The sequence below is a fragment of the Pseudorca crassidens genome, chromosome 16 (assembly GCF_039906515.1).
Source record: "Pseudorca crassidens isolate mPseCra1 chromosome 16, mPseCra1.hap1, whole genome shotgun sequence".
NCBI lineage: Eukaryota > Metazoa > Chordata > Mammalia > Artiodactyla > Delphinidae > Pseudorca > Pseudorca crassidens.
The window spans coordinates 11,354,533-11,381,156 of NC_090311.1; the positions used below are offsets into that span (position 1 = coordinate 11,354,533).

Consider the following 26,624-nt stretch of genomic DNA (forward strand, 5'->3'; position numbering starts at 1 on the left):
TGACACACTCCTAAGTGACCTCATCCAGTTTCTGGTTTCAGGTGGCAAGTATGTGCTGATGATTCTAAGGTTATTATTATCTTCAGACTAACATCATCCACTACCAACTCTCCATCCCCACAACCCCCGAAACCCTGCTCCCCCAACAAGCCTTCCCAGGAAAAGGTCCCAGCAGCCACTCATTTGTTCGCCTCAAAATCCTAAGGGCCATCCTTAACTCTTCTTTCCCGCACTCCCCACACTGAACTCATCTGTAAGTCCTGGACATCGCTACCCCTGCACTAGACCTGAGTTCAATCATCTTTCACCATCCCTATCACTACAACCCTAGTCGGAGTCACCACCAGCCTCTTACCTGTTGTCCCTCCATCCCTGCCCAGCAGTCCACCCTCCACCCAGCACCCAAAGCAATCTTTCTAAAGTATAAACCAAATTATGTCACTCCTCTTCTTAAAAACGCCTGGTGTTTCCATTACTCTTAGAATAAAATGTAAACGTCCTACCAGATCCCTCGTAGTCAGGCCCACCTACCTCTCTCCTCTTCTCCCCTCTGGCTACACGGGTCTGCTCTCTGTCCCTCAAACACAACACATCGGCTCCCATCTCATGGCCCTGGCAACTGCTCTTCTTTCTGCCTGGATTTTTCTCCCCGTATCTCCAGGTGTCCACCTCCTTCTCATCATTCAAATTTCAACTCACATATCATCAGCTTGGCAAGGCCTTTCCTGGAAGCACCCCCAGTCACTCTCAACCTCTTCCTATTTTGTCTTTTCCACAGAACCTATCAATAGCTGACATTTACTTTTGAATTAGAGTACAGGCTTACTGTAATCTCCTCCCAGCAGAAGGCAATTTCCTTAAAGGTGAGAATGCAACCTCATTTACCACTTATCCCCAGGATGAAAACTGGCGTCTGGCACATAGTCAGTGCTGAATAAATATCTGTCAACCAACTGAATGACTATTTCATAATTGAAAATCTGGACTGAGGTAACTCTTGACATTACATTTAGTTTATTTTAATATTATAATATCAGAAATGCTGAGAACTGATAAAACTGTATCAAAAGCCTGATTACAAAATGGCCTTTTATACCTCTTACCTACTCTGTTAAGGTTTTCTAATACACATTAGGAAATGACCTAAATATCCATGAACAGGAAGCTGGCTAAATATGATGGGGCATAGCCATACAATGGATTCCTATGTAGCCATTAAAGAGAATGAAAAAGATCTACACAAGTTACTATGCAAGGCTGATCAACAACATCAAGCTGCAGAACAATACAGTCAATGAGATCCCTTTGTTCTGACATGAACACATATTTGATTGGACATGCACAGGAAAATTTCTCTAAGGAAATCCTACTAAAAGTGGTTACCTCTCCAAAATAAGAAGGTGAAGACTGAACTTATCATTTATGATTAAAAAACCAAAACGTGCCAGGAACTACTTTTGATTTCAGCAATCTAGAGCTCACCACTTTGCATTTCACTCTATCAAAGGCTATAAAAGTTCTTTTTAAAAAACACATTACCTGTTTTTTAAAATGATGTATAATCTAGTGAGGAAAAACTGGCGTCAGCTGTCTCAGGAGAACAGTCAGGTTACAGAGTGTGGCCAACTTGCAGGTTGGTTTATGCATTATAGGTTTAACCCCCTTCTCTATTCCTTCCCTTGATAATGACTGGGAATGCTTAAAATAAAACCTTTACAATCTTTCAAGCAGTTTGGGGTTGAGGGGGGACGTGGGACATGTGACACAGGCTTAGTCAACAGGTGTGAGTAAATTTTCGGAGATGCTTCTGTTTTCCTAATTAAGATAGATAGATATAACCCATACTACCCTTTCTCACCTTCTTCATGCCCCGAACACAGATGTGATATCTAGAACTATGGGAGCTATCTAATAACTACGAGGCAACAAGAGCCAACAGGCAGGTGAAAAGATGCAAACGATCTAGTGACATCATTCAATAGACGAACCCTTCCTGTTATGTAAGAAAAATAAACCTCTATTTTTTTAAGGTATTGTGAGTTCGGTTCCTTAATGTCTCTACTCTGAATTTTAAAAAAAAGAAAGAAAGAAAGAAAAACACTCAGAGGAAACAGAAAAAAGAAAAAATTATAGTCAACATCAACTCCATAAAAGAGGCTTCAGAATGAAACATTCAGAATTTATACACACAATAAAGATAAACTCACACAGCGAAGCTGAAGTCCAATCAATGCTGGGGCTGCTCTGGACTAATGCTCATTGTTCGATAAATTTCTTTAAGTAATAACAGGGCAGTATCTTCAGATTCCCTATTACAAAGAAAAGCACATTTACTTAAGAGATAATTAGAAATTAACCTCTAGGACTTCCCTGGTGGCACAGTTGTTAAGAATCCGCCTGCCAATTCAGGGGACAAGGGTTCGAGCCCTGGTCCGGGAAGATCCCACATGCTGGGAAGCAACTCAGCCCGTGCACCACAACTACTGAGCCTGCGCTCTAGAGCCCGCGAGCCACAACTACTGGGCCCGCGTGCTACAATTACTGAAGCCCGCGTGCCTAGAGCCTGTGCTCTGCAACAAGAGAAGCCACCACAATGAGAAGCCCACGCACCCCAACAAAGAAAGCCCACACACAGCAATGAAGATGCAGCCAAAAATTAATTAATTAATTAATTTTTTTAAAAAAAAGAAAGAAATTAACCTCTATGCATAAAGATGGAGAATGCAGCTTTGGTTCTATTCAATTCTACCTAAGAAGGGCAAATGAAAATAAAGTAGTGTAATCTCAGAGCTGTCCTTAAAAACTGGATGAATACCAATCAGCTCCAAAATAGCTGTGCTGCAGTTCTCCTTGGTGATGGAGGATACACAAAAGGATGGCTTTCAAAGTCCCTACCATTCCCATTCTGTGAAAGGCATCCCTGCAAAAACGGTGTGCAAGTACCAAAGGCCTTTGGTCAAAGGCAGATGACATGCTGCCATCTTGTGGATAACTAAACTAAAGGGGGAAAATACTGATTTTGAATATATGGTCATTCAAATTGCAAATGGTAAATCAGCAAGAACCTCACTAAAACTGCTGTATGTGCTGCAACGTAAAGGCCACATGAATGTTATCAAAGATCAAAATACTTACCAATAGCATAAGTGACTCTGAAGAGCGAAAAGATATTCATTAAAACTCTCTATTGGCTTTTCTTGAAGAACATAGTCAATTCGGCGGCCTCCGTTTAACATTCCAACCTTTCCTAAGTAGTCCTCATCCTTGGAAAAATCTGGACTTTCAACAGTCTTTTCTGCTAGAATTTAAACCATTTCAATATCAAAGTCAATCACTTAATCATTATCCTTTGACTTTAGCTGACCTTCTGGGCTCAAGAGAATATTGCTTGACACACGTAGCAACCTGGGGAACTACCAGGCTCACTTCCCATTCCTCCAAAGAGCCAGGGGAAGAGGGGCTGGTTCCCCGAGACAGAGGAGAAAGAGCCAACGAGCCGACAGAAGTTTTGAAGAAAAGGGGTGAGAGAGCATTGTAGAAAGAAAGGAAATAGAATTAGAATCTGAAAGAATCAAAAACATCACGGCACAACGACCTGACATCACGTGTACAGTCTACAACGACACAGTACAGTCAGACACAGTACCAGGAGAACATTTCTCACAGGGGGTTATTCAGATGCCTGAATACTAACTTAGTTCTCAACTCTAACATTCCACTCTGGCCTTATGAATCTCAACAAAATTTTAAGCCTGCAGGGTAAAAAGTTCAGCAACTATGAGCCCAAAACCTATAAAAAAAAAAAAAAAAAAGGATGACATGCATTTTGAAGTACAGTTTATCCTGATTTTCCTTTATAGGAAGAGCCTCTACACTTCAACAAAAAAGACTACAATGGAAAACCATCATCAAATAATTTATGTGTGCTATGTTCACAAATAATATTTGTACTGGAAAATGCCTCAAATGTCAAATTTACCTTCAACTACTTGCTTTTCTTCTTCTTCTTTGATTTGATTGGCTACCTTCTCCAATTCTTCTTGCAGCTGAGTTGAAGAGGTATGAGCACGGGCAAACTCATTTAATGTCTGCCAAGCACTTTTCAGTGAGCTAATGAAACCCTGCTTCAAATCAGATCCCATACGAGAGAGACTTTCTTTCAACTCTAAAGAGATTAAGATGACATATCAAGTTATTAGTTACTGGGTTAAATTCTGCACCACAAAAATTAAAACAAAAGTTATACTGTTCTCAGACAGGATAAGACCTCTTACTCTTCTCTTTCTTTTTTTTAATTATTATTTAATTTTTTTACATCTTTATTGGAGTATAACTGCTTTAAAATGGTGTGTTAGTTTCTGCTTTATAACAAAGTGAATCAGTTATACATATACATATATTCCCATATCTCTTCCTACTCTTCTCTTAAATGTCAAATTTATGGAGTTTCTCAGCCAAGAACTTCCAACGTATTAAAATGTTTTGAGGAGTCTTATTCTGTCATTTTTTTTTAACAACTAAACTTGATCCAGCCTAAACCTATACATTTCCTCTCACCAAAAAAAAAGGAGTTCAAATACCATAAAAATATAATAAGCACATTTATGTGCTTTATTTTTACTGTAAGTTAAAAAATGGGCCCACGATATTAAAAAGATGATTGTTTTTCTAATACGTACTGGTGAAATGGTTTTGAGAATTTGAGATTCTGATATAACCACAATTTAAACTTCTAATTTAAAAATGAAGGAACTCCTGCCCCTTCACCTTTTCTGCTTTTGTCTAATAAAAAATACATGAATTCATAGTCTTAGCGTATCAAATTTCTCATTTAACTTCAAAAGAGTTAATTGTGTTTATAAAGCATGGTGCAGAAAAAAAAAGAAAGATATTTTAAATAAGAGGGCATGATCACTGTTCCTTCTTTTAAACCTATGGATAAGAAGTACTATACACCATTAGTAGGCATAAAAGAAACCTAAACCCTACTTGGAATTATTATCAATCCATTTTGTTTAATGAATTTTTTTAATAGGAAACGTTTGTTTAGTTAGCAAGGAAAAAACAGCTTGCTTGACTTATCATCAAATTTTTATTTCTTGATGGTTTGGTCATTAGTTCAAAAGTTACTTTGCTTCCCAATTCCAAAAACTATAACCAAATTCTATCAAAATCTATGCACCTCATCACTTTATTACCAACTTTCTCCATTCCTTATTATGTCAACAATTAGAATGTTATCAAGGAGAAATCATTAAGGAGAAGGAACTCATTCATAACTTTACAGCTCCTGCAAATAATTAGTAAACATGTTCTGAACAATGCAGGCATTTAAATAAATAAGAACTTAGTGTTAAAATTTTCATTAACTCATTACAAATGACAGGAAGGACACAATTCATTACAAATGACAGATTACAAAATGACAGGAAGGAAACAAGTTTTTATAGTATTTGTTTTTTACCTAAATGAAGTCTTTTTCTGCCTTTGTGATGCGGAATGAGAACTGCTTTTAGGTCCAAATCTGGTACAATCATAGGTTCTAATCTATATGCCACTGGATCAAGCTACAAATAGAAGAATTAGAAATCTATGAAAAGCTGTTTTGAGTTATATATCTTAGTTGAGTGAGAAAACAGGTATCTGGCAAACCAGAGATTTTGATTTTCTTTTCACACCTTATTCAAATACTGGTAATTATAAGAAGACTTCCAAGTTTGCGGGTAAAATTACTTGGCAAGCAAAGCAAGAAAATTATTTCCTTGAACAAAGTCTTTTTGGTAGAAAAGTTTATCGGAAAGTATCAGACTGTATTTTTTAGGTCAGAGAGCTGAGTTGTACAAAATCAAAATCAGTATTAATTCCTAAGAAATAAGAATCTGAGAATCTATTAGGATAAAGAGGACTGGCGCTTCGTCTTCTTCAAAATAGAAGTAAATGCAGTTCACTCACTGGATGATAAATATTGAAGAACCCTTTGCAGGTAGGAAGCCTGTAGTTCTCATCTATACTATCCACTCCTCGAATAGTGAGAAACATACCAATTGGAGATCCCAAGGCAAAGAAAATCTCTGGTTCAAAGTCTAAGGAGTTGTAAACAACAGAAACCTAGAAAGGATCAGAAAACAATGAAAGATGGTCATTCCAATGTCATGTAACACAAAATTCAAAAGTTCAAACTGGAACTGCACTTAATTAAAAGCATCCCAATATAGCTGATGCCCCTCAAGGTGTGGCTTCAGTGCTGATAACCAGTCACAGACAGCTGCTGCCAGCTGAAAAGGACCAAAAAAGTTCCTTTTGAAATCTTTACATACTAATACATCCTGTGACTATACTTTTACTTACTGTGTAAAGAAGTAAGTAAGAAGTAAGTAAAAACCATAAAATATAGTGTATGGAAGCATTATATTCATTTTAGTTATAAATGTGGTCAAAACTACAGACTCTAGAATCAAGCTGCCTGGGTTTGAATCCTGACTCCATTCCCCACTGTGTGACTGACCTTGGGCAAGTTTCTTAACCTCTCTTGCCTCCACCTCAGTTTGCTCATCTGTAAAATGGGGATCATAACAATGCCAAACTCATAATGTGGTTGAAAAATAAATAACCTAATCCACATAAAGTGCTTAGCATATTTTAAGCATCCAATGACTGTTACTTCTATTATAACTACCATCCTCATTCATTAGGCTTGTTTCTTTCCATTAGAAATGTGAGCGTAAGCTGTGACAAAGCGAGAGAGTGGCACGGACGTATATACACTACCAAACGTAAAATAGATAGCTAGTGGGAAGCAGCCACATAGCACAGGGAGATCAGCTCGGTGGTTTGTGACCACCTAGAGGGGTGGGATAGGGAGGGTGGGAGGGAGAGAGGGAGATGCAAGAGGGAAGAGATATGGGAACATATGTGTATGTGTAACTGATTCACTTTGTTATAAAGCAGAAACTAACACACCATTGTAAAGCAATTATACTCCAATAAAGATGTTTAAAAAAAAAAAAAGAAATGTGATTTATCCCAGAAGAGCTCGTTTGGGGGAAACGTCTCAGTTCACTGAGAACTGCCTAGAGTGAGAGAAAGCACCCACATTCGGACAGCACTCTATAAGTTACAAAGCTCTTTTGTTTGTTGCTCAGTGACAGAATATGAGTCTTCATCATTTTAGTATCCTGAGAATGAAGAACAATGAATGGCATAATCCAAGTGCATGACAGAGGTCCACTGAGAGCGAAGGGCATGGCAGGAACCCTTGTTCCCGCTTATCAGACGAAGACAGTGAAGCCCAAATAGGTGATGTCACTTACCCAGGAGCACACAGTGAGTGGCAGAATGAGGATTTCTAACTCCCAAACCAATGCTCTTTCTACTAACTAGGCTGCCCTTCTAACAAAGTCTAGACTTCACATCCCTTTGTTTGCCCGTATATTTGCAAATTCAATAGTTTCTGCTACTGATGAGGGCCACAAAATACTCTCAAGATTATGTATCTTCCCCCAGTTCCAGAAAAAAAAAAAGAGAAGAAAAAACAAAGTTAAAAAAAATTATAAACTGGAAAAAATATTTACATCAAGGGGCCAATATCCTTAATATATAAATTCTTAACTATCAGTAAGAGAAAAGCAACCCAATAGAAAAATAGGTAAACCAGCACCTCACACACACACAAAAAAACCCCTAAAAACTAGGCGATAAAACATCTAACCTCTCTAGTGCTCAAAGAAATACAGTGAGGTACAGTTATCAAAGATATATATGAAATACTAAAAAAAAATTAAAATCTATTTTCATGTAAAAAATTATTTCTTTAGAAGAAGTTACACAAGTAAGAATACTACATATTTTTAAAGGAGAATGATAATATCAGTACTAGTGAGGGAGAGGAGAGAGAGGCAATCAATCTTATAAACTGCCAGTTGGAGTACAAACCGGCACAACCTTTCCAGGGGCAAGCAGCAATAACTATTAACATTCTCATGTGCACGTCCTTTGGCCCAGCTATAAATACTTCCAGTTATTTAACTGAAAGAAAGATTAAAAATGTACACGGAAAATTGGTTTAAAACTGTTTATCACTGGATTGCTTAAAAGAATGAAAAATTGCCTACATGTCCAACATTATGGGTTGAATGTGTTCCCTCCAAAAGAGAAATGTACCACTACCTCAGACCTTACTTGGAAATAGGGTCTTTACAGCATTACAGTGGGCCCTAAATCCAATATGACTGATTTTATTATAAAAAGGAGAAATCTGGACACAGAGACAGGCATGCACAGGAAAGATGATGTGAAGGCAAAGGGAGTCTGCCATGTGAAGATGGAGGATTGGAGTGATGCACACAGAAGCCAAAGGATGCTAACAACTGCCGGCAAACCAACAGAAGCTAGAAAGAGGCAAGGAAGGGTGCCTCTACAGGTTTCAGAGGAAGAAGGCCCTGCTGACACCTCAGTCGCGGAACTGTGAGACAGTAAGTTTCTGGCGCTTAAGACCACCCAGTTTGTGATACTTTGTTATATGGCAGCCTATTATAAAATAGGCTTTGTATTAGATGATTTTGCCCAGATATAGACTAATGTTAAGTTTTCTGAGCACGTTTAAGGTAGGTGAGGTTAAGCTATGATGTTGGGTAGGTTAGGTATATTAAATGCATTTTTCACTTTGGATATTTTCGATTTACAATAGGACATAACCCCATCGTAAGTCAAGGAAGTCAAGGAAGATATGTATGATATTCTAGTATTTTCCATTTTTGTTAAAATATATATGTAAATATATGCTCAAATAAAAGTGTAGAAGGCCTTGTTCAAACTGCTAATGGTGATTAGTCCTGGTTAAGAGATTTTTTTTTCCCCTCTTCTTTTGCTTAAATCAGTATTTCTTGGCTTTCTGGCAATGAATGATGCACACTGTGGATTACCACAACACTTTGGGTAACAAAGGAGATGGCATGTGACCTGGGCTGAGTAAATCAAACCATGCCCCATTCCCCAGGCAACAAGAATTGGTCCAGAATGGACTTGAGACTCAAACGAGGTCAAATAAAATCCCTCCTTCAAAGTTTCCTAATTGGACCTATCAGGGTACATTCCTTTACCTCTTATGGTAATAAAGCTATAAGGAGATGAGCCCAGAGCCACTGACACCCACCATTCCAGGTTCACTGGAAGAGAAGGCCAACTCCCAGGGAGAGGCAGGCGGGTGAGAGTGTCCTGATGGCGCGGAGCCCCTGGTTCCACAACTCTGACATTCCAACCTTCACAAGTAGCTGAAGAAATACCTGCCTTTAATTTGCTAGAATCTGTTCAAGTTTGCTCATGTTTAAAAAAAAGACATTTTTAAAATGCAAATTTTGGGGCTTCCCTGGTGGTGCAGTGGTTAAGAATCCGCCTGCCAATACAGGGGACACGGGTTCGAGCCCTGGTCCGGGAAGATCCCACGTGCCGTGGAGCGACTAAGCCTGTGCGCCACAACTACTGAGTCTGTGCTCGAGGGCCCGTGTGCCTAGAGCCCGTGCTCCGCAACAACGGAAGCCACTACAATGAGAAATCTGCACACCACAACGAAGAGTAGCTCCCACTCGCCACAACTAGAGAAAACCCACGCGTAGCAACGAAGACCCAACACAGCCTAAATAAACAGACAGATAGATAGATAAATAAATAAATAAAATGCAAATTTTATGGATGAGTTAGGCTTAAAAGCTTTAACAGGCTACAGCAAACATCCAATAACATTTCCTGCCTTCTTTAAATCAGTCATGAACTCACTTAAGAGAATGGAACCATATAAACAACTATAAATATACTGAAAGTAATATTGTCTAAAAAGATTTTAATACTTTTAAGCCATTGAGAAACAATATATCATTAAATGCAGCATTATCAACTACTTGGTAGGTTTTTATAGGAATATTTCCCCCAGAGAAGAATTATGAGTAATAAAAAACGTAAGTTGAGGGAATGCAGCAAGCATCTCTCACAGAAGTTTAACTATATCCTGAAAATAATTTTCTAACCATCACCACTTCCATTGCTAGTGGCTAAGACACTAATGCTATAAAATTATGAGGGGTGAAAAAAATTGAATAAGGACAATTTCAAAAGCTAGGTGATATGTTCAGTACACATTCAGTCCCTCATTTCGAACACTGTGAAAGAAGCATACAATTTTTATTAAGAGAAATTCAGTTTTCTCCCCCCGACCAAAAAAAACTGTTGAATAAATATTTAAAGAATCTAAAGCTAACCCAAATAATACAGATATGTGATTACAACATAAAATACATGGCCCAAGTCAATACGTTAACTTACCTGTCCAGTGCCAACTTCAAAAGACTCATAATCAACGTGCACAGAAGAAACGCAAACTCCGAGTGGGAGTTTCCTCTTGGACTCATTAGATTCTGAGGGCGGAGAAGCCATTTCTTTAGCTTTCTGAGCACTTTCCTCTTGTCCTTTTGTCGAAGCAGCCATCACTGCCTTCTTTTCTGATGCTTTTTTCTGTTCCTGTGAAATACCAAATTTTCATAATAGAACTGGGGGGAAAAAAGTTATCAGCTATCACTATGAAATATCTATATCAATATTAAGGAATGATTAGTAATTTCTTAGGCATAATAATGGTATTGTGATTATTAGGGAAATGTCCTTTTAGATATACATACTAAATATTTAAGGAAAAAAATACCATGATGTCTATAATCTACTTTAAAATTCTTAAGAAAATGAAAATTAAGAACAAAAGCAAAATGTGGCAAAACAGCTACAGTTAAATCTAAATATTTGCTATTAGTATATTCTTTGCTCTCCACTTTTCTATGTAATTTAAAATTTTACTAAAGTTTTTAAAAATGCCAACTTCTTCCTTTGTGATCTCAACTTTAGCCAAATAGTTTAGAAGTACTTTATATAACTGTAAAATATATACTTCCTATAAAGACGTGTAACTTAAGAGAAATTTATTCATTCAACATCTTTACACCATTATGTCTACACAGAGCCACTGACAAATTTTCCTCAAAAGCATTCTGGGAAGAACAGATAAACACACTGTGGTACATTCATACAATGGAATAACTATTTAGAAATAAAAAGGAGTAAACTGCAAATAAAACAACAATTATATGAATTTCAAAAACACTATTTTGAGTAAAAGAAGCTAGGTACAAAAGAGTGTACAGTGTTGGTTCCATTTATATAAACTTCTAGAACAGGCAAAACTATCCTATAGTGATCAAATTCAGAATAGTAGTTGTATGGGAGGGGGAGTGGACCAGAAAGAAGCATGAGAGAACTATCTGAGTGACAGAAATGTTCTAGTTCTTGTTTTAGCTGGTGATTACACAGCCGCAAAAATTGTCAAAACTTACTGTAGTGAAAATCAAGATCTATGCATTTCATAAATAAGCAAAGAAAATTCTTGGGAGCGTCTCTAGATCAGGCATACCTCTGTAGTAATGAGATAAAATCTGCTCGTGTGGATTTGTGATCACACCCTGATACAGCAGCAACAATGTCAGGGGAATGTGAACAACCATCATGGTGGATTCATTCACTGGCCCTCATTCCCCAAGCTGTGAATGACTGTGTTAAGTCTCTGTTTAAATAGCTATTGACAGGAAATTCCCTGGTGGTCCAGTGGTTAGGGCTCGGCGCTTTCACTGTCGTGGTCCTGAGTTCAATCCCTGGTTGGGGAACTAAGATCCCACAAGCCTCATGGCGCAGCCAAAAATTAAATAATTAATTTTTAAAAAAAGAAGAGCTACTGACAGTGCCTAAACAAAACAGCTGGCCAAATTGGTCTTGTCTATCAATAAATTCCAAATACTAGAAAACCTGGAAATAAGTCCAATTGGTTAATTCAAAGGCAATACAGAATAAAGAAAACTCTCCACCAGCCAGCTGGGAACTGATTCCACCATTAAAGTCTTGGAAGGCTTCGTTATCTCTGCCCTTTGGAGGAACCACAAGATTAAACCTAAAACCCAAAATGAAGAACATGTTCAAGGTTCTTCAGTTTAAATTTGCTTTCTCACTTGCAAGTACCTCCCATTATACTCATAGAACTTAACAATCTAAATTGTTAAGAGGGCTGTCTAAACAGATCCTCAACTGTCCTACTGCGAACTGCTGTTCTGTTTCCCCTCCTAGACACATGCTATAACTTTAAAACAAAGTGAGCCAAAATACACATACTTGAGTATCAATATTCCCAGCACTAAAAATTATTCCTTTTCAAAGGAAAATGAATAAGATGGCTTACAAAGGGGAAAGAAAAGCTCAGGCCACAAATATTTGACCTCTTTATTAAAATAACAAGCTAACTAACTTTGGTTCCATTATTTCGGTTACACTAAATCAATAGGACACACCATTTTATCTTATTATTGATCTGGCAGCACCCTGTTAACTAGGAATAACAGAGCAATCAATGGCAACACGGCTGAGAAAGTTTCATGGTTCATCCAGAGGCAATTACTTTTGAGTTTAAAAAATAAGATGACTTTATAGTTTTACTCCTTTCAAAACATTCTTATAATGCCATTACTTATATATCCAAGCTACTACAGGAGCCAAAACAGGCTCCTTCTAGAGATTCTTCAAGAACTATAGAATACTTTTCTACTTTTTTCCTTTTATTTACAAAATAAAATCAGGGACAGATGTAGGACCTGGAAACATAGCTTCTCATTTGTTCTTTTTGTGTTTTTACAGGCCTGTGCTTCACTGATGTGCACATGGAGATGAACATGCTCACACTTGGAGAACACAGCCTGGCGGAAAGGAACAACATTGGCACGCTTTCATCATGGTTTTGGTGTGACCACTGTGCTCACCAGAGATGTTGCCTTTCAACTCAATCTTCACTGTCGCCTTCAATCAACCATCAAAAACACTATTTCTGTGTCTAAAATGTGTTTTGAGTTGTACCTTTCTTTTCCATTTCCTATTACACCCCTATCATCTCTCAATCAGTCACTGCATAATTACAGTGACTATGCCCGGAGATTCCTAACAGCCTCTAGCTTCATCCCCTTCCAACTCCATCCCCGCACTGTAACCAAGTGAACTCCCTAAAACACCGGCCCAGTCATGGAACTGCCCTCATTGCTCCACTGACCTACAGCAGTGGTTCTCACACCATGTCCCCTTAGAACTGAACCAGTGGTTTACACTGCTGCTAAAAATGTGGCCCAGTTCTCACACACACACACACACACACACACACACACACACACACACACAAAATTAACGTAAAATTCAAGTTGATAACAGAATTGTCTCAACTTTAAGATTTGTTCCAATTGTTTTTTCCTTTAGTACTCCTTATCAGCCAGTAGGCCCTAGCCAACAGCAAAAGACAGCAAATATTAATGGAAAAACCAGGAAGGAATCAATATGTCTAAAAACTCACTTATTATAAGCACATTTGCTCATGGTTGAAATTTTATGTGACTTACAGCACATAGTTTTCAATTTTAACATTTCTGAAGTAAAAATTAAACTTTAGACTAAACAGATGATTTGGTGCTAAATCATAATTTGTGATAAAAATTAATAAGTAAGTAAGCATTTCATGATGTTAGTTTAAAAGCACCATGACTTTCACAGCCATAAGAACATGTTTGCGGACCACTCCCTCGTAACTGAAATCTGCCACATCTGCCATTCGGGCCCTCAGAACCCTGTGCTCTACCTTATTCTCAGCTCGACTGCTGTTTCTGCTGCAGAAAAACACTTGCCCACTACCGGAAGGCCATTTCCCCTGGCCCTACCCTTCCTTCAAGCTCAAGTACCAACACCTTGGAGAAGTCTTCTCTCATCAGCCCCAGCCCCTTCTCTCTCGGGCAGGCCTCACCTGGCTCTGACAGCACAAGCAGCACTGATGCATCATCTGTGGTCAAATCTCTCCCCCTAACTAGACAGCATACCCTCAGTTCATCTCCAAATCCCAAGAACTCAGCACATGCCTGATCTAAAACATATACTCATAAAATACAGAACAACTCAATTGCTTAAGCTAATCATAACAAATCAGTCCTATGACTTTACAGTCATATTACATATAAAGAAGTGGCATATGTTAAGTTCCAAAGAAGTAACACAAATTAAAGAACCACAGAAGTTCAAAAGATGGAAGGATCAACGAAGACCATGTTAATATAATAAAAATAAAATAGCCACCCTAAGTGCTACCTAATTTTTCTAAGTATACAGAAAATCTCTGTAAAGTTAACTTAATGAAAATTAAACGAGTTATTCCCAATAGTTTTATTCTTTTGAAATGTTTTCTAGTTGTTGCTGTTATTGCTCTGATTTGGATTGTTGACAACTTTTTGGTTTTGGTTATTAATTAATGAAATGTATCCGTGTTCCTTCTTATCTCTTTAGATGGTGAGAAGGACTGGGAGAAGAGAAAATGCACTAACATTTACTGGATGATAAGCTACACATGCATTACGTCATCCTCACTGCAATCCTATAAGGAAGGCATTATCACTCCCGTTTTATAAATGAAGGAAACCACAGACCAGAAAAGTTAAGCAAATTGCTCGTGAATATGTAATTAATAAGTGGTTGAACTGGGAATCAGGGTGACCAAGTCATCTTTTTGTCCAGGACTTACCCAGTTGTTGCACTGGGAAATTCTCAAATACCAATTCTAAGGCTGAAAGTCCTTCATCCCGGAATTTGCTCAGCCCCAGGAAAACCAGGAATTGGCATTTAATTGGAATTTGAATCCATTTCTGGCTGACTCCCAAGTCAGGCCTTCCATCAACTCCATTACTGTGCCCTTGGGCAGGGAGCACAGTAGCTGACCTAACCATGATGGTATTAACAAAAACTTCCAAAATATAAACAAGCTAGTCACAGATGAGTTTTTTCTTTTAGGTGCAGAGATGAACTTTACCAGTTTGGCTGCTTTATGTTTTACAAAGTTAGCTATCTTCTTCCTGGGTCCAAGTGGTATCCCCATTTCCTTCAGGTCATCCACTGTACACATAAGCTTTAAAAGAAAACAAACAAGCACATTAATTAGTCAATCTAATGATATATGAAGTGAAATTTAAAAAAAGGAAATTATGAAAAGAAACCGTATCATCTAAGGCAACTGAATATCCAATTTGTTTAAAGTTAATTTCTTTTCTGTCCCCAGCCTCAGGTAATTTTTTTTAAATCATGAATTAATTTAGGTTGTAAAATTTTAGGCCTCCACATCTAAGTCATTCTTTTAATTTTTTTTTGCGGTACGTGGGCCTCTCACTGTTGTGGCCTCTCCTGTTGCGGAACACAGGCTCCAGACACGCAGGCTCAGCGGCCATGGCTCATGGGCCCAGCCGCTCCGCGGCACGTGGGATCTTCCCGGACTGGGGCACGAACCCGTGTCCCCTGCATCGGCAGGCGGACTCCCAACCACTGCGCCACCAGGGAAGCCCCATTCTTTTAATTTTTAACAGAAAATACATGCATGTTGTACAGAATTCTTTCCTCATACACAGGAAAAACAATTTTAGACAAAAATGAATCAAACTATCATCAGTTCCTATTTCCCCTCATCCTGGCCACATAGTATATTAATATCAAACCCTTAATATTCTTGCCAAACTAATAGGTTAAAAAAACCTCACTGCACTTTTTTTTAAAATAAATTTATTTATTTATTTATTTTTGGCTGCGTTGGGTCTTTGTTGCTGCGAGCAGGCTTTCTCTAGTTGCGGCGAGCGGGGGCTACTCTTCATTGTGGTGCGCGGGCTTTTCATTGCAGTGCGCGGGCTTTTCATTGTGGTGGCTCCTCTCACTGCGGAGCACGGGCTCTAGGTACGAGAGCCTCAGCAGCCACGGCGCACGGGCCCAGCACTTGTGGCTCACGGGCTCCAGAGTGCAGGCTCAGCAGTTGTGGCGCGTGGGCCCAGCCGCTATGAGGCATGCAGGATCCTCCCAGACTAGGGCTCGAACCCGTGTCCCCTGCATTGGCAGGCTGATTCTTAACCACTGCGCCACCAGGGAAGTCCCTCACTGCACTTTTAATTTATATTTCTCTTAAGAGTTTTCATATGATAAGAAGTCATTTGTTATTTTCTTTTCTGAATATCATCTGTTCATATTCTTTGCCTATTTTCCTATTGTGTTGATGGTCTTTGTGTAACTAACTTATAGAAACTTTGAATAATAAGAAAATAAACCCTTTGTTTATAATGTGTGTTGCAAACAGTCTTCTTAACCTTTTGTTGGCCTTTAGGTGTTGTTTATGCCATCCCCTGCTATGCAATTTTTTTTCCATTATGGCTCCTGGGTTTTATGTCATACTTAGAAAAGCCTTCCCAGATTATTAAAAAAAGTTCTCCTGTTTTTTCCAATTTTTTTTAAACGTTTAAGTCTCTGCCTTATCTGAATGCACTGTGATATAAAAGTGTTTAAATCTTATTAATTTTCAATCTCATACAAAGGAAAAACAATTTTAGACAAAAATGAATCAAACTATGATCAGTACCAGAGATTCCATATCAATCTTTTCCTTTTCAAAAGTGCTAACGTATTCAGAGAGGCTAAGTGCTTCCAGAGTTTCTTGCAAAGTCAGGACTTCTTCATTTTCAACATCAAGGTCACAAGACTCATCCAACGTCAGCTTTGGCTCTTCAGGTATCTTTTTAAAAAAAAGTTGGGAGAACGTTACAAAGTTCCCATAAAATGTCTTCTGATCTATGGAAAAATCTTAATTCTGTCCTATACACAAATCATAATTTTTGGCAGTTTGCTATCCAAAGTTTGAATATTCTGAAAAAGTATATAAATTTAGTAAATCACGCATGCTCCCATTTCCTACAATAATTTACTTCACATTTTTTAAAGAAACCATAAACTGTCTCTCACATTTAAATTTATAATACATAAGGAAGACGAGTGAGAAACTCAAATAATGAGCTCTATGATTCCACTGCACTCCTAAAGCTCAGGGTATTTTGTTACATAGAATCAGTTCAGATTGTGGAAAACTCTTCAGCTCCAACTCTGAATCTAGAGGTCAATTGGGCCATACCTGCTTTTCCTGGAAATGTGGCTGCTTCACAACTCCATTAGCAACAGCTAAAGGCTCAGGAGACTTTGATAAATTCAAATCTTTTTGATTAGACAGGATGTCAAACAATATTAAAGAACCTTAAAAAAAAAAAGAAGCATTTTGCTTTATAATGTACTAGGTGCTTTTATAACACTAAATAAATTCTCCTCCTTTTTTTTGTTCAAAGTCCCAAGCAGAAGTCACATAAAGTTAGATGTTAATCAAGATCTGATAATAAATATTCTTGTTTTACCAAGTAGTAGAATAAATTAAAATATAAAGCATTCCTAGGTAACATGAAAGGCAAATAAGGCAGAATGTAAACTCAAAGCATTCATTTCTACCCTTTATAAAACTTAAAATCTATAATTCTAAGTCTTGAACTAACAATGTCACCCACATTGAAAGCAGGGATGACTCAACAAAAATTGTATTTAAAATGTGGATATTTGGAAGTTTTACCTAAACTGTGACCAGCAACAGAGACCCCTCCTTTGAAGTCTGGGTTCCGACTCATGAAGAGTGCATACAGACGGTTTATCTCCAATCCCACTTTCTCCACAATCCTCTGACAGTAGATGGGGCTGTTGTAAAATAAAATGTCTAGCAAGGTTTCATTAGTAAAGTGACGAAACCGACCAATACTTGGTAAAGTGATTTTCTTAATATTCCTGTTCAGAAAGAAAAAGAAGTATGTTTAGTCAGTAAGCACCTTAAATTTATTGGTTTCTAAAAGTTTCAATTTTGAATCCTGAAAATACACTAAGTAAAAAAAGATCCCACAGACTAATTATGAGTTGATTTTATAGACAGTTACTGTAAACAAATCAAGATAAACCAAAAAAGTTGTCATTTGTGCCTATAACTATACTATGAACTTGGGGATTCTCTGAAGTTATCATACAAAATAAGGCCAAAGCGAAGATTTTTAATTTATTTTTAAAGAGGAAAGCCTACTCTTCCATTTTTCTTCCAGTTTACTGGAAATCAGGATACCTGACAAAAATTGTGGGTGGCCAGGACAATAGAGAATGTAGCAAGAAGTAAAAAAGGAGCTTAATGGAATGAGAATCTCTCCTGATTTGAGAATGGCCATACTTCAGGAATACCCAAAGAGAGAGAAATCACCCCCATAACAGGGCTTCACATGGAGAGAACAGAATGTTTGTAGCGTTAGTTTTATTAAAGCATGTGCCCTGAAACATCATGATGTTCACTAAAATCCAAGTATGTCATTAGCCCTGTGTCCCCAGCATAAATATTTTCTAAATCTGTGCTTCCCAACTGGAAGCATTCCAAATTGAGTGGAGGCATTTTTAGTTGTCACAGTGCCTGGTAAGTGCTGCTGGCATTTAGACTAAGGATATTAAATGGCCTACAATACACACAACAGTCTTACATGACACAGAACTGTCCTGCCAGAAGAGTCTCCACTGAGAAACAATAATCAGTGGTTCTCAACCAGGGGCGATTTTATCCCCAGGGGACATCTGGCAATGACTAGAGACATTTTTGGTTGTTAAATTAAGGGTAAGGTCGTGCTACTCTTATCTAGAGGGTAGAAGCCTAGGATGCTGCTAAACATCCTATAGTGTACAGGACAGCCCCATGTGTGAACCACTATAGATCAGTATTCTAAAACCAGCTTAAGTTTCTTAGATTCTCTTAAATATTTACAATAGGAATACACACATACGTATGTACGTATATACGTGCATGTGCACACACACACAAAGTAGCACATAAACTTAAGTGTTTAATCATATGTCAGAGCAAGTATATAAAGTTTTTAAGTGTATCTGTTGAAGTCATAATGAACTACTTTATACTATAGTTTAAAATTTGAATCTAAGTTTGACTAATCTGAAAACCAAGCTATCAAAATCCACAAACCTGTCAACACCGGTGGCATCCCCACCCAAGGAACTATGCCAATGAACCGGAAGGAATTCCACTCTGCTTACTTTCCGATCATCTAAAGATTTCTTGAAATGTGTCTGCAGCAATTTGAGAGAAACCACCCTAAAATCATCCACTTAAAAAAAAAAAAAAAAAATTTTAGAGAAATGCAAATCAAAACTACAATGAGATATCATCTCACACCAGTCAGAATGGCCATTATCAAAAAATCTAGAAACAATAAATGCTGGAGAGGGTGTGGAGAAAAGTCAACCCTCTTGCACTGTTGGTGGGAATGTAAATTGATACAGCCACTCTGGAGAACAGTATGGAGGTTCCTTAAAAAACTACAAATAGAACTACCATATGACCTAGCAATCCCACTACTGGGCATATACCCTGAGAAAACCATAATTCAAAAAGAGTCATGTACCAAAATGTTCATTGCAGCTCTATTTACAATAGCCCAGAGATGGAAACAACCTAAGTGTCCATCAACAGATGAATGGATAAAGAAGATGTGGCACATATATACAATGGAATATTACTCAGCCATAAAAAGAAACGAAATTGAGCTATTTGTAATGAGGTGGATAGACCTAGAGTCTGTCATACAGAGTGAAGTAAGTCAGAAAGAGAAAGACGAATACCGTATGCTAACACATACATATGGAATTTAAGAAAAAAAAAAATGTCATGAAGAACCTAGGGGTAAGACAGGAATAAAGACACAGACCTACTAGAGAATGGACTTGAGGATATGGGGAGGGGGAAGGGTAAGCTGTGACAAAGCGGGAGAGAGGCATGGACATATATACACTACCATACGTAAGGTAGATAGCTAGTGGGAAGCGGCCGCATAGCACAGGGAGATCAGCTCGGTGCTTTGTGACCGCCTAGAGGGGTGGGATAGGGAGGGTGGGAGGGAGGGAGACGCAAGAGGGAAGAGATATGGGAACATATGTATATGTATAATTGATTCACTTTGTTATAAAGCAGAAACTAACACACCATTGTAAAGCAATTATACTCCAATAAAGATGTAAAAAAAAAAAATCAGGGAAGACAAATTAACTTGATTAAATTTTCCTAGCTTGATTAAGTAGTTAGCAATTACCTCTTTTATGCCAGTATTTTTTATAACACAAACTTTTCAAGAAAAAAAAAAAAGATGACAAAATCAGTCCAGAAAAGAAAAAAAACCAACCTTTCGGAAGTTCTTGTTCATGTTTCATTATTTTACAGGAATATATAAATGACTGAAAAACATTAGCTCAACTACCATTACTGGGAGGCAGAAATGCACTGTGGGTAGACTCTGGAATCAAATTACCTGCTCCAGAACCTACAGACCGTGACATGGGAGAGGTTAACTCATCCTCTGGGCCTCAGTTCCTCACCTAATAGTAAAGATAACAGTAACAGCACCTACACCCCAAAGAGTTATTGTGAGGGTTAAATGATACAACTCATGCAACATACTTGGGACATACCAAGTATTCAATAAATATGAACTATTACTACAAACATAAAAATAAAACTTCCAAAATTTAAGTAAACCAGGCAGATTCACAGTTCCTTTAAACAACTTCTCACAACTAATTCACCATAAATCAGTTCAATGCACAGGTGTTCCTAGTGGCTGGAAGTGCTCAGGCAGAGGTTGTCAAAAAGCCTAAATTATTTCCAAGATCCCTTCTAATTCTTCACAATCTAGGATTTTATGAGTTATAAATGTCATAAGAGCAAATGAAGTACAAAGTAGTATTGTCCATGATCATTTAAATCTCCTCTTACAGTCCCTCAGCCAACAGTATACAGCTGGAAACCATCTTAAAAATGAAGGTTTAAAAGTTCTAGTAGTTCTCCAATCATTTCATGAAATGAAGTGACTAACGCTTACCACATTCAATAATGCTTCTAAAGCGCAAGTCACACACAGGTCCAATGCCATGCACCATGAACACCAAATGGTCAACCGGAGGCATTTCCCCTGCAAAAGAAAGAAAGAAAGACATTCATCCATGCATATATACATACACACACACACACACACAAGCTGGGGACTGTTTAGGTTTTCTTAATTGAATAGCAATATTCAATACCCCTTTTGTCATCATAAACTTGCCAAAATCAGATGAACGCAGCTCAAAGTCCACCTTTTGGCAAATAACAGTGAACTAGACCAAGGAGTGGAGGAAGCAGGCCATTTCTGATCCCAGAAGCTATGAGCCAATGACGATCATCAGTTTTGTACCTATAGAGGCTCCATAACCTTGTAATTTCTTCAGAACTCCCCAGGGCACTAAGCCCCACATGGAGATTCCACTTGTCAATATAAAACTTCAAAATCTTTTCCCAAAATCCTTCTCTGTGTTAGATTCACACATACTATACATGAACATTTCCAAGTTAAATCTACTATTTTACTCTGGTTATTTCATACAGATTCATAATATGAGTACATTTATTTCCAAATCCTGCTCACTGCCTGTTTTTATAAATAAAGTTTTATTGCAACACAGCTAGGCCCATTTGTTTGCATACAAATGCTTTCACACTACAATGGCAGAGTTGAGCAGAGATACAGCAGAGTCTGCATGGCTTGCAAAGCCTGAAATATTTACTACTTCGCCCTTTGCAGAAAAAATTCACCACTCCTGCACTAAAGTAATACAAACTAGTTGAGGCATGACAAAACAAGCCCAAAAATATTGCCCAAAGCCTAGTTTCAACAAGCAAAGTGCTTCTTCACAACAATATATATTTTAGAATCTATATTACATGGTTTGTGCACCTTCAACAGAATTCTAAATTAAAGAACAAACAGATATAAAAGTAATAAAAAGGAAAGATCTGTGCCAACCTAGCTGATTTCTGCATGTTATGGCAGGTAATCCTAATAACTATTTCCTTTTTTCATCATTCTAAAATAGAGAAGTCTAAAAATGACCTTAGTCCTAAACAAACTGTACGAACCATCAGGAATTTCATCAAGGTTATCATCAACTCCACGCTTTACAACCCTGGGCCTTGTCTGTCCATCTTGTGTGGTCCCCCATTCATCTGGCACTGATGAGGGCTGGAACTGAACAATAACCTTCAAGATACAAGAGAAGGATTATGACAGAGCTCACTATCAAATTCATTCCCACTATAAGCTAAATACATAATAAACTACTTCATAGTATAGTTTATAATCAGATACTTGTACTGTTCCTCCAAAATCAATTTTGTAACAGTCCTGCTAGCGTTCAGTAACCATTAAAACTAAGTAAATCAATACCATTATTTCCAATGCTTATGTTGGAAAATAATACAACTAAATCAGAGGTAGTATGCCTTGATTTAAAAATATAACAAACAGGGCTTCCCTGGTGGCGCAGTGGTTGAGAGTCCGCCTGCCGATGCAGGGGACATGGGTTCATGCCCCGGTCCGGGAAGATCCCACATGCCGTGGAGCGGCTGGGCCCGTGAGCCATGGCCGCTGAGCCTGCGCGTCCGGAGCCTGTGCTCCGCAACGGGAGAGGCCACAACAGTGAGAGGCCCGCGTACCGCAAAAAAAAAAAAAAAAAAAAAATTCAGGTTTACACATAAGAAATAAAAGAAGTAGAGGAATCCTTGTTTTATAAATACATATAAGGCAAAATCCTCTAAATAACAACGTGCAAATTCAATTTCAATGTCCAAAACGGATTTACCTACCACTTTTCAGGAAGACATATACTATTCTGTTAAATCAACTGTATTAAATTTAGTCCAGTGTTACATGGAAAAATCTCAAATAAACAACCTAACCTACCATCTAAAGGAATCAGGAAAAGAAGAGCAAACAAAGCCCAAAGTCAGCACAAGGAAGGAACTAATAAAGATCAGAGAGCAAATAAATAAAATTGAGACCAAAAAAAAAACACAACAGGAAAGATCAATGAAACCAAGAGCTGGTTTTTTGAAAAAAATTAACAATATTGATAAACCTTTAGCCAGGCTTACCAAGGAGAAAAGAGAGAGGACCCAAATAAACAAAATAAGAAATGAAAGAGGAGAAATAGCAACTGATACCACAGAGACACAAAAAAACCCATAAGAGAATACTATGAACAGTTATATGCCAACAAATTGGACGTATTAGAAGAAACAAATTTCTAGAACCATACAACCTGCCAAGACTGAATCAAGAAGAAACAGACAATTTGAACAGACCAATCACTAGTAGTGAAACTGAATTTCTAATAAAAAGAACTCCCAGCAAACTAAAGTCCAGGACCAGAGAGCTTCCCATGGGAATTCTATCAAACATATAAAGAAGAGCTGAGAAGCTGATACCTACCCTTCTCAAACTATTCCAAAAATTGAAGAGGAGGGAACACTCCCAAATTCATTCTATGAGGCCACCATTACCCTGATACCAAAACCAAACACACTACAAAAAAAAGAAAATTACAGGCCAATATCTTTAATGTATATGTAAAAACTGTCAACAAAATATTAGCAAACCGAATCCAACAATATATAAAAAGGATCATACACCATGATCAAGTGGGATTTATTCCAAAGATGCAAGGATGGTTCAACATTTGCAAATCAATTAATGTGATACACACATTAACAAAAGGAAGGATTAAAAATCACGATTATCTCAACAGATTCAGAAAAGCATTTGACAAAATTCAACATCTATTCATGGTAAAAAAAAAAAAACTCTCATCAAAGTTGGTACAGAGGGAACATATCTCAACATAGTAAAGGCCATTTATGAAAAAACCCACAGCTAACAGCACACTCAGTAATGAAAAGCTGATCATATTTCCTCCAAATTCAGAAACAAGACAAGGATGCCCACTCCTGCCACCTCTATTTAACATAGTATTGGAAGTCCTAGCCACAGCAGTCAGAGAAAAAGAAATAAAAGGTATCCAAACTGGAAGGGAAGAAGTAAAACTGTCACTATTTGCAGATGACATGACACTATATATAGAAAACCTTAAAGTCTCCACCAAAAAACTATTAGAACTGATAAATGAATTCAGTAAAGTTGCAGGATATAAGATTAGTATACAGAAATCTGTTGCTTTTCTACATACTAAAAATGAACTATCAGAAAGAGAAAGCAAAAAAAGACAATCCTGCTTAAAATCTCATCATGAAGAATAAAATACCTAGGGGGAATTCCCTGGTGGTCCAGTGGTTAGGATTCTGGGCTTGCACTGCCAGGGGCCCAGGTTCGATCCCTGGTTGGGGAACTAAGATCCGACAAGCTGTGCAACACGGCCAAAAAAAAAAAGAAGAATAAAATACCCGGGAATAAACCCCAATGTTCATAGCAGCACAGTTTACAGCAGCCAAGATATGGAAGCAACCCAAGTGTCCATCAACAGACAAATGGATAAAGAAGATGTGGTACACATACACACATACACACACACACACACACACACACACACACGATGGAATATTACTCAGCCATAAAAAAGCATGAAATTCTGCAATCTGCAGCAACATGGATGGACCTAGAAAATGTGTGTAGTGAAATAAGTCAGAGAAAGGCAAATACTGTATATCACTTTATTTGTGGAATCTAAAAAATAAAACGGATGTATCAATAGATACCAAAACAGAAACAGACTCACAGATTAAAAAAAAAAAACCAAAGTAGTGGTTCCAGTAGGGACAGGGAAAGGGGTAGGGCAAGATAGGGGTATGGAATTAAGAGACACAAACTACTACGTATAAAATAGGTTAGCAACAAGGATATATTGTACAGCACAGAGAATTATAGCCGTTATTTTGTAATAACTTTTAATGGAGTATAATCTGTAAAACTACTGAATCGCAATGCTGTACACCTGAAACAAATATAATAAGTCAACTATACTTCAATTAAAAAATAAAATTAATAGTTTAACATTAACCTTCCACCCCCCCCCCCCAAAAAACGAATGCATGCAAGATGATATGTAAAATTTTGTGTGCTTATATAAAAAACAAAAGTTAAAAAAAAAATTAAAAAACAAAAGGGTAAGTGTGGTTACCATTAAGAGGCAAAACTAGGGGAATGCAGAGGTAAGAGGCTTTTGTTTTTCATTTGATACCCTTTTATACTGTTTAAACTTTGATGGCATATGAATGTTTTTATTTTTACTTATTTTAACATCAGTAAGGACTATAGAGGTGATTAGAATATAGGTTTTTGTTTTTCTTTTACACTTTTCTGTAATAAATAGCCTATGTTCTGAGAAACTACCATATTACTAGCATTATGCTAAATGCTTTTGCATAAATTACCTCACTTCATCAAAAATATGACCCTGGGAGGTAAATCTTATTTATTGCCAGTGAGGAACCTGGAGCTTAGAGAGATTAAGGATGGTAAATGGAAGACTCTAAACACCACACCCAATATCTTTAAAAAAACAAGAAAGGTTTCCAGAGATGATACAAATAAAGAGGAAGAACTTATTTTTACTTTAAAGGTTGAAACAAACCATCATCAAGGGCAAGGTAGGCAAACTATTGCCTGCAGGTCAAACCTGGCCCACCACTTGTTTTTATAAATAACATTTTATTGAAAATAGCCAGGTCCATTGGCTTACATACTGCCTGTAGCTGCTTTCAGAGACTACACGGCCTACAAAGCCTTCAATATTTACTCTCTGGCCCTTCACAGAAAAGTCTGCTGAGCCTGGATCAAGTACAAAAAATTATCAAGCTTAACTTCAACGATGCATACTAAGCTTCAGCTACTGTGTTACCATAAACAGAAACTTCATGAGACAAATTTAAATTTCATTTTAGTTTCTATCATTGATATGAACTGTAGTAAACTTAAAAGCAATGCACTAGTTATAAATATATCCCTACTGCAGAGTAAAAATGAACATTTATCAAACATTCAGTAAAATAATTATTTTTAAAAACCTAAACACTTTAATATCTTAAACAACATCACTACCTTTGGATTGTGCATAACAATTGTCTCCCCACTCGGAAACTCTAATCTGCGGTGCCACTGATTCGTGGTTACAGCTTTTTTATATTCAGCCTACAAGGGAAACAACATATGATCCAGTAAGACAAATCTATTAAGAGAAAGTGTGGAAGAAAATTATAACTATGATAGTAATAAAAATAATAGTAATAGCAGCTCTCCTGTACTAACTGGCTACCATACTTAATATCATTTTACATACAGTACCTCACATAACTGCTCTCAATCAGCCCTAAATAATATTGTCCCCATTACCTACAGGTGAAAACCAAGGTTTAAACAGTCTATTAATTTCCTAGGGCTGCCATAACAAAGTACCACAAACTGAGTGGCTTATAAAAACAGAAACTTATTGCCTCACAGTTCTAGAGGCTAGAAGTCTGAAACCAAGGTGTCAGCAGGGCCACATTCCCTCTGAAACTCATAGGGAACTCCTTCCTCGCCTCTTCCTAGCTCCTGGTGGTCTGTCAGCAATCTGTAGTGTTCCTTGGCTTACAGACGCATCACTCCAATCCTCTACTTTCACATGGCCTTCTCCCTCTATGTTTGTCTTAACATGACTGTCTTCTTATAAGGATGCCAATCATATTGAATTAGGGGCCCACCCTACTCCAGTATGATCTCTTCTTAATTATATCTGCAACAACTCTATTTCCAAATAAAGTCACATTCTGA

The 26,624-nt window shown here is 37.6% G+C and overlaps 1 protein-coding gene and 1 non-coding gene across 5 annotated transcripts in view; one reads left to right on the forward strand and one right to left on the reverse strand.

Annotated features, from left to right (window-relative positions):
- The window catches only part of SEC23IP (SEC23 interacting protein), a 46,686-nt gene that overhangs the window by 6,736 nt on the left and 13,326 nt on the right, over positions 1 to 26,624 (reverse strand). For 2 of the 4 annotated variants that reach the window (XM_067709227.1, XM_067709228.1), the window contains exons 5-18: positions 25,914 to 26,003; positions 21,941 to 22,061; positions 20,865 to 20,954; positions 18,956 to 19,097; positions 17,525 to 17,733; positions 17,042 to 17,160; positions 16,496 to 16,648; positions 14,915 to 15,010; positions 10,315 to 10,509; positions 5,953 to 6,108; positions 5,465 to 5,567; positions 3,980 to 4,165; positions 3,136 to 3,298; positions 2,208 to 2,309 (exon numbers count right to left, since the gene is read on the reverse strand). In XM_067709227.1, the coding sequence (XP_067565328.1) occupies positions 2,228 to 2,309; positions 3,136 to 3,298; positions 3,980 to 4,165; positions 5,465 to 5,567; positions 5,953 to 6,108; positions 10,315 to 10,509; positions 14,915 to 15,010; positions 16,496 to 16,648; positions 17,042 to 17,160; positions 17,525 to 17,733; positions 18,956 to 19,097; positions 20,865 to 20,954; positions 21,941 to 22,061; positions 25,914 to 26,003 (1,905 nt within the window). In that variant the 3' untranslated portion in view covers positions 2,208 to 2,227. Of the gene's footprint in view, positions 1 to 2,207; positions 2,310 to 3,135; positions 3,299 to 3,321; positions 3,461 to 3,979; positions 4,166 to 5,464; positions 5,568 to 5,952; positions 6,109 to 10,314; positions 10,510 to 14,914; positions 15,011 to 16,495; positions 16,649 to 17,041; positions 17,161 to 17,524; positions 17,734 to 18,955; positions 19,098 to 20,864; positions 20,955 to 21,940; positions 22,062 to 25,913; positions 26,004 to 26,624 lie in introns of those variants that run through there. The other 2 variants (XM_067709229.1, XM_067709230.1) reach the window with 2 other exon arrangements.
- Positions 24,132 to 24,204, forward strand: TRNAA-UGC (transfer RNA alanine (anticodon UGC)). Its single transcript has one exon. It is a non-coding gene; the product is annotated as a tRNA-Ala (tRNA).